The sequence below is a fragment of the Stylophora pistillata genome, chromosome 3, assembly GCF_964205215.1.
Source record: "Stylophora pistillata chromosome 3, jaStyPist1.2, whole genome shotgun sequence".
Classification (NCBI taxonomy): Eukaryota; Metazoa; Cnidaria; class Anthozoa; order Scleractinia; family Pocilloporidae; genus Stylophora; species Stylophora pistillata.
The window spans coordinates 43013580-43022751 of NC_142521.1; the positions used below are offsets into that span (position 1 = coordinate 43013580).

Here is a 9172-nt window from a genome sequence, read left to right on the forward strand (position 1 = left end):
ACATTACTGACAAAATGCTAAAATTCCATAAAATAAAATAAAACAGAACAGACATGTCTTAAGTAGGAAATAAGCCTGAGTGACTCTGTCACATATTAAAGATATTTCCCGACGAAATCCAAAGTGTGGCGGCGCGGGAACTTCAGCCGGCCAAATCATCGTTCGGAGTAGTGGGGTTAGCCAGGATTCCCGACCTCGTTCACGTTGTGTTCACGTTCGGTGTAATAGCTGGTCTATCTTCTTCGTAATAAAACAATCCCCGACGAACTTATTAAATCTGCGGGATTTATGACTATCGTAAATCTGGTGAACTCCGCCATACTAGACTTTGAGCCGGAAGGCGCGAAAAATTTATCTTTTGGCGCCAAACTCAGTCACGACTTCGAAGAGCTCGCTTCTTAACTTACCGAAAGATCAGCTAGAGTAAATTCCCTTGGAGTGGAACTGAAGAAGCTTCGAACACGGTTTTCTCATCTCGAATCGAGCATGGGGTCAAGTTTACAGACCCCTTTTTTTTCCACCTCGATGTTCGTGCCTTGTCGTGGTGAGGTGGTTTGAGTGCCTCAGTCAATGACCAATTGCAATAAAATTCCTATAAAGAATTCAGCTTCAGTTGGTGGGCTGTATTTTCTGCAAGGTAGAGGCCAGACTAACACGGACTTTGTCATTGTAGTTTTTGTTATGATTATTATAATTATCATTATTATTAATGATTTTGTTATTGTTATCATTATCATTATCTTTATGACTGTGATTGAATCATTTTCAAAATGAAATAGGCTGCTCAATGAGGATGGCATGCTGAGGCAAGTAGATTTTCATTTAATTACCCCCCCCCCTCCCCCCAAATAGAAATTCAAGTGTTTCTGATAGTTTTTCTCTTCAATGGATTGTTAGAATGCAGAAGATTTTCTAAGACACATTGTACAGAGGGCTTGTCTTAAGTAGTTGTTTTCTGATTCAAAACCACCTGCCTGGTTCTGTTTCTCTTGGGTAGTTAGTCCATGGACTGTTGTTATCTGATGGCAGAACTAACAGGTGGATCTGTTTTTCTTGGGTAGTCAGTCCATTATGGGCTGTTGTTATCTAATGGCGGAACCACCAATCTGTTCTGTTTCTCTTGGGTAGTCAGTCTATGGACTGTTGTTATCTGATGGCAGAACCAGTCCCTATTTTTTTAAGCTCTATGCTGTCAGTCTTTTATGGACAGTTATTTTTATCTGATGGCAGTTTTAGCTTGCTCTTTTTGTTTTGAAAAATGTGTTGCTTATGCTGTTTGTCACGTATCATCTGTTATTAGTCATAAGCACTTTGGTCAATCAATGCTATCATTGTCCTAATTATTATTATTTTTAATTCAGCTGCTACTCTTCTCTCTTTGACACAGGGCCCACTACAGACAGCACTAGCTTAATGAAGTCCCAAAACCTTTCACAACAGGCCAACTCAAGAATTGCAATCCTGAACAGTTTTTGGGGTTTACCTGTCTTTTCTTGAGATTATTTTGCCCCAGTTTCAATTACTTGGATACTCATTCAGCTAAACTAACAATAACACCATTTTGTTCGTAGATAAACATTGAAATAATCATAGTAGTAATATAAATGATAATAATAATGATTTGTTATTGTTATTATTGTTATCTTTACGATTGTGATCATCATTTTCAAAATGAAATAGGTTGCTTAATGAGGATGGCATGCTGAGACAAGTAGATGTTCATTTAATTTCTCCCCCTTCCCCCCAAATAGAAATTCAAGTGTTTCTGATAGTTTTTCTCTTCAATGGATTGTTAGAATGCAGAGGATTTTCTGAGACACATTGTACTGAGGGCTTGTCTTAAGTAGTTGTTTTCTGATTCAAAACCACCTGCCTGGTTCTGTTTCTCTTGGGTAGTTAGTCCATGGACTGTTGTTATCTGATGGCAGAACTAACAGGTGGATCTGTTTTTCTTGGGTAGTCAGTCCATTATGGGCTGTTGTTATCTGATGGCAGAACCACCAATCTGTTCTGTTTCTCTTGGGTAGTCAGTCTATGGACTGTTGTGATCTGATGGCAAAACCAGTCTCTATCTTTTCAGCTCTATGCTGTCAGTCCTTTAGGGGCAGTTATTTATATCTGATGGCAGTTTTAGCTTGCTCTTTTTGTTTTGAAAAATGTGTTGCTTAATATGCTGTTTGTCATGTATCATCTGTTATTAGTCATAGGGTGACTTTGGTCAATCATTGCTATCACTGTCCTTATTATTATTATTATTATTATTGATTCAGCTGCTACTCTTCTCTCTTTGGCACAGGGCCCACTACAGACAGCACTAGCTTAATGAAGTCCCAAAACCTTTCACAATGGGTCAACTCAAGAATTGCAGTCCTGAACAGTTTTTGGGGTTTCCTGTCTTTTCTTGAGATTATTTTGCCCCAGTTTCAATCCCCAGCTAGACTAACAATAATGCCATTTTGTTCATAGATAAATGCTGAAATAATCATAATAATAATATAAATGATAATAATAATGATTAGATTACTGGAAATAATCATAGGAATTATAACCATCAGGATAATGAACATTATTTCTATAACTATTGTAAATATTTTTATTATTGTTATTATTATTATTGTTGTTATTATTATTGTTATCAAACAACAACAAACATATGAAACATATGTGTGAACTGCGGTTATGTGACGTATATGAGAACGATCCTTCGCAGTAAAGCACTATTTGAGCAATAGTGAAAATCAGACCTGAAAAAAATTTCAGGCCTGTACGGGACTCGAACCACTGACCTCTGCGATACTAGTGCAGCGCTCTACCAATTGAGCTAACAAGCCAACTGAGAGCAGGCCATCAAATTAATTCGATATAAACCCGTAGATGATAAATCAAACAACAACAAACATATGAAACATATGTGTGAACTGCGGTTATGTGACGTATATGAGAAAGAATTTGGTTTCTTAACAGTCATGGTCAACTTATATAAGCTTTCAAGCTGGTCTTAGAAATTTGCGCGCGTAATTTAGTCGGTCTCTGAGCTTGTCCGGAGATTTGACTGAAGAAATGATCTTTAAGGTTGTCTCACTTTTTGTGAATAAAAACGAGATTAGAGCGCGTCGAAGCTCTGCACAGTGTTTTGGTTACGGAGAGACTGACTGGGTCCAACTTGAAGGGAATTTGAGGGTGTTGAAACGACACTATGATCGAAGAGTTGTGCAATAAGATCTACTCCTAATCGAACAGTGACTTGTTGGCGTTCAGGATATGAAAAACAATATTTCAATATTAATATTAATATTAATATTAATAGGCAGGAGGAATAAGGACTTTGTCCAAAAACATAAGAGAAGATCTCAAAATTATTCCGTTTTCAACAACTCTTTTAGTAAAGCATTGTTCATTAGAAAAAAAAAATCCTTATTATTTTTTTTACTGTCAAGTGCTAGTTACTTAGGTTCCTCGAGCTCGTTCTGGAACAGTACATGTACACGCCAAAATTGTTCTGTAATGAATACTTAACTTTCAATCATCAGAGCAATTTTGTTTGATTTGCCAATAAAATAAAAACTATGAGAAGAAAATATAGTAACAAGAACAAAAACGACAATTACAGTTACTTGAAAAGCAGAAAACATCATTATTTAGAGGTACCTTGAAGTCAGTGGCTGTTCTTCGAATTTGGCATGAAAATTTGATGTTTGCAAAGGAGGTTTATAGCTGGCATAGAGTGACAGCGTTGAGCTTAATGTTATATGAAAGTGGCAGCCTTGAATTTAAATACTTCTCTAGAAATGCTGAATGAAACAGAACGGCAATTACACCGCTTCAGTTTCGAACGAAGGCCACGAAGGCAAACACTGAGAACCCGCTCGAGACCTCGCCACTCGCTCCTGTCACTCTCCTTTCTTCGTTAAGACGCCAGGTGCGCAGCCAAATAGATGGTCATGAAAGCGCGTGGGAGCTTTACCTATATCTCACTAAAAAATAAGTAATTGAATAAACAATTTAACATTATTTCTCATAAAAACTGGTCTCTTTATTTAATTCCTGTTCTGCTCACGTTCACGTTAAGTCAAGTAAGCAATTTTATATTTCTATTTGGATATATCAACAAAGTTGAAAATTCATTTTCATAATTCAATTTTATATTTCGACTTTTATTTCGAAGATATTAAAAAAAGCTGTACGGCTGATAGCTATCGGTGAAAAAGTACGTTTGTAGAAAAGCATGTAAGTATTATTCCCAAGTTTCGCTTGAAAGAGTGTGGATTATATGATATCAATAGTTTAACAAATTCGAAATCGCAGCAGTCTAACAAATTCGAAATTGCAGCTCAACAGGATAAAGGATCTTTAGCCGCAAACAACTATTTTTTTACATAATTTTTCGCTCTCAGCATGATGATGAACGAATTTTCTTGACATTCCCAAAGGTATCCAAGGAGTCACTTGGCGGAGAAGTAACGCCAAACTATTATTTTTTTGGTATTCAAAAGTATTTGAAATTATCGATCGCAAAAGTCAAGCATTGTCACTGAAAATTTGGACAATTAACGTTAATAGGATACTTTGTTTTTCAAAAACTCTACCTGTCAATGCACAAATGCGCGGGTATTGCTTCGTAAAGAAAAGATTTTATGTGCTTGTTGGCTTCATCACCAACTAATAGCGCATGAGAAAAAAAAAAGAAGATAAAAATACGAAAAAACCGCCAGCTAAACAGAAAGAAAAATGAGAAGCTTCTCTTGTGCCTCCTCCACCCGTTTATGTTAATACACCGCCTTCATGAGAACTCCGCTGAGGTCTCCAAAGGGACGGTTGTGAAGACCGTGACAGAATGACAGCTTGACTTTAAAAACACAACCTAGGGAGGAATTAATTCTTCTTCTTCTTACTTTGACCCTTAATTTGTTTGAACAACCAAACGGGAAACTTAAATTTCTACCTTAATTGAAATAAGACAATTTCAAGTTTTAAAGACTTAACCCGCGCGAGCTGCATGTTAAACGAGCAAAATGTCCAATACTTGCCATCGAATAAAGGAACTGTTGTTCACTATCATTTCATTTTCTAGTATATCTGCATCTACTTTTCGGAATACAACCTTCGGCATTATCTGAGAATTGTATCGATCGCGTAATCCGCGCGCGAAAGACGAAAATAACACCGTGTAAACCATTTTATAATTTTTAAAATATTGACCCGGCAACGGCTCTGAAAAAGTTGCTTTTGAAGTTATCTGGTGGGGCAAATGAGAAAACTACGGCCATGATGTAGAAACGATTAAATTACAAAGAAGACTTTTGTTAAGGTGTAGCACTATAAATATTTTATTTTTATTATTTCTTTTTATGATTTTCGACACTTTTAAACTAAATATATCTTATTAGACTTTTTTTTGTGTAGTATCGCTGAGTATTTTTACGAGTTGTGCCGTATTTTGACGAGCGCGTAGGGCGAGTCAAAATACAAATAACGAATAAAAATACTCAGCGATACTACACAACAAAACTTCTAATAAGTTATTTATTATCCAACACGCCAAACTGTTATTTCAGTGCGGGCGAATTTCGCGGATATTTATTTACGGGGAGTGCGTGACAGAAGTATGCGAAGCGGAGCGGAATTGGCGCGTTGTTGTGTAGCTGGTTTCTATTTTCTTCATTAAATGAAGAAATTTTCTGGTCTTCAAGCTGTTTTTCTTCGTTCGATTCATCTAATGAACTTGGATCTATATTTTCCAGCCATTCTGACTTTTCGTCGTCGGAAATATGATTGAAATTGTCCGCCATTTGTTTTTTTTTTCGTACTACAATCCAATTCTTCGCTTGCGCGATGCGAGAAAACCTGTTTAACCGGTACTCTACAATAGACGAGTACAAATACCGCTTGATATTTGTACTCGTCTATGGCGTTATTTGTACTCGTCTAGGTGTAGTTGGATAATAAGTGTGGTTATTACATAAGTACTTTCATGTCGCAGAGCATTATGACCGATATGATATACCTTCCAACTGCTTTAACACACCTAACGAAATATCGTAGGGAGCTTTGCTTTATTTTGTTATAATATGCATGTTCTTTGTCTCAGAACTGAAGAGGTGATTTCTCCTCTGAAAAGCAGACAATCTGATTAGAAGTTATCCATTTAAGACTGATTTATTTTCCGTTGAAAAAAGTTGAGGAAATTCCAGCGCTGTTTTGTAAACTAAAGGAAAAAGAAACTGATGGCCGCGAAGTTTGTACATTTATCGCCATGTTCAGTTTTTTTGGTTAAGTATTAATATCATATGGGAAAGAAACAAATTGATCTCGACAAATTAAATGGGCTAAAGATTGCGCGGTGGCAAATCTAACTAGTTTAAACGGTTTGAAGTCTTGTGGAATATGATTTGCTTTATTCCTTGTCTGAATTCTGGCATCCGCATGGCGTAGATTATAGGATTTATCATCGAGTTGGCTACGTATAAAACTACTGTTACCATACCAATGTGAAAAATATAATAAAAGGGAAGGTTAAGGTAGAACTGAGGATGAGAAATAGAAAAACACAGCAGTGTTACCGATGGAAACCAAGTGAGGAAAGATCCAAGAGTCACAATTAATAATGTACTCGTCAATTTTTTTTCTCTTACACTTGCTGCACTGTGATGTTGTGGGCGACGACTAAAATGGATCTTGATGAAAATAGAAATATAAGAAAAAGAAATTATGAAAAGGAGAAGAACAAAAGCCGAAAAATACATAGAGCGGCGAACTTTATCATTGACTAATGAAAGTTCACCAGTTAACACTGCAGCTATAGTTGTTAACCAAGTTACAGTAATTATAACTCCGTAAACCCATTTCTCAATCAAACGATGCTTAAGTGGACAAAATGTTGCATGCACCCGCTCTAACGATATGGCCGCGAGGTTTAAAAGGGAATAAAAAGCGGGGGTTTTGATTATGGAGCCCATTACTAAAGAATTCGCACCGTACTTCCACAGATTACAGTATCTGCCTATCTGGTAGCTTTGCAATGGCCCTGAGACTGCTCCAACTAAGAAATCAGTTATCGCCAGTTGAATGATCAAGATTGCACTTCTTCGGTGTAGCTGACGCTTCGTCAAAAATATAAGACTGGTGATGATATTAAGAGTGACTATGGCCAGACATTCAAGGATAAGTGTAACAACCCACGGGATGCAGTTGAATTCAGGAAGCGGCTGCCAGTTCTCAGTGTTCGTGTCATTATTGGTGCGGTTGATGGCGTTGTTAGCCATTGAGCTCGCTGAGGGTTTGTGAGTGGCCAATTTAAACGACCTAAATCAAAAGTAAATGAATAATCATAGATTACGACTGACACACACAAGTACGTAAAGCATAAAACAAATATATTTCGTTTTTTTCCATGTTAATATAGAGTTTACCTTGAATTAAAAAAAAGACTTTCCAGACGATTTCGGAGGCTAGGCCATGCTGGGTTTTGGGAAGAGAAATTCAATCCTCCGATATCGGCTCAATTAGTTGAAAAACATATACGGAATTGTCTATTTACATATTCAGGTAGTTTGGTATGAAACGAATACCTTTAACTATTTCTTTTGGATATTTTCACCACATACGTCACATCGTTTTGTTTATATACCTTGTATTAAAAAACAAAAAATTCTGGAGATTCCGGAAACTCAGAGACTAAGCCAGCTTGGAGTTGGGCAGAGAAATTCAATGCTCTAACATCGGCTGAATCAGTTAACAAATATGGAATGGTCTAGTGATTATGATCACTCCAAGTTGCTCTACCATGGTTAGCATCTAATTCCTTGGAGTTTAAAGTTGACCCGTTACTTAAAATTTCTTTAAACATACCTTAACAGAAATGACCACTCTTCTATTAGATGGATGTGCGCAAGCAGAGTTTAGAGCTAGGATGGAGTGACAATCTTCAACTCACCAACGATCATTTGAACATGACAAATTTAGTACCAATAGCTGCTTTTTAAAGGCTGAATCGAATGAATTATCCTGTACAGCTGAAAAGAAACAATAAATAGTGGAGTCATGGTTAAGGAATCATGTCACTAGACCGGAACTTAACTGAGTCGTTTGTTACGAGTAAATATTGAAATTTATTAACTAACACAGCACTTATAAAGTATGCACAACTCAAACTCTCACGCCATTACTGTGTTGATCTGCGCAGCATTATTCTATTTTAAACAAATGCTCTTCTGGTGATCGTTTACCCTCTGACCGATAGAACAGTTTCCAAGGTAAATTCTGCATACGATTTTAGAACACGGTTACTCAGACAGGCAATAAGAATTCCAGAAACTAACAATTTACGGGAAACCCTGAATTTTCCCCGTGCCATAAAATGGACGCTACATGTACTCCTATTCCAATCTCACAGACTGAAGACAACCCTTATGTTATATGAATGGCGGGGAGGGGGGGGGGAACACACTCAGTGATTGGTCAGTGAATAATATCACTTAAAATAAACGATTTTTACTATCTGAGAATATCACTTTCAAGTTTTCAATCTTCATGATATTTTTACTACGTATATCACATCATCTAACAACAGATCACTTTGGCTTTCCCTCCACCACCATTATTACCAGATGTTATCAAAGTACTTGCAAAGCGTATACCTTGGGTTGAAGAACTGATTTTCACGACGATTTAGAGACTTGGCCAGCCTGGGTTTTTCGGCAGAGGTTTTTTAGCATCGGCTCGATCAATTAAATGGTCTGGAACAGTATACGTGCACGCCAAAATTGCCCTGTAATCAACGGTTAACTTGCAATCATTGGAATGGTTTTGTCCAATTTCTCAACGAAACAAAAAATATTTGAAAGAAAATACAACAACAACGGCAACAAAAACAACTTAAAGAGTGTAAAATATTCTTCGTTAAAGATACCTTGAAGGTAGTGGCTGTTGTTCGTATTTGAAAAGTTGATGTCAGTCGTAAGAGAAGTTTCTAACTTGGATGGAGTGAGTCTCGCGCTCAATGTCATAGGCATGTGGCAACTTTTACATAAAGTACCACTTTTTCTGATAAAAGCTGATTGAAACAAATTATCGTGCACAATTGAACATTAAGAATTCACGGTGGAGTCACGGAAAGGGAATCATGTACTAGGCTGAGGCGGAATACTGGTGGGAAGGAACGTCCCACTTTCGT

General features: G+C 37.0%; 1 protein-coding gene across 1 annotated transcript; it reads right to left on the reverse strand.

Moving 5' to 3' along the window:
• Positions 1-6140: 6140 nt before the first annotated feature.
• On the reverse strand, positions 6141-8658 carry LOC148736213 (histamine H2 receptor-like). Its single transcript, XM_088751639.1, has 3 exons — positions 8637-8658; positions 7934-8012; positions 6141-7302 (listed from the first exon to the last, which is right to left on the reverse strand). Exon 3 carries the CDS (start codon positions 7260-7262, stop codon positions 6354-6356), a length of 909 nt encoding a protein of 302 aa, XP_088607765.1. The 5' UTR covers positions 7263-7302; positions 7934-8012; positions 8637-8658; the 3' UTR covers positions 6141-6353.
• Between the last annotated feature and the right edge of the window lie 514 nt (positions 8659-9172).

Excerpts from the sequence above, each read along its gene's own strand:
- LOC148736213 (XM_088751639.1), bottom strand. The coding sequence starts at position 7,262 with ATGGCTAACAACGCCATCAACCGCACCAATAATGACACGAACACTGAG.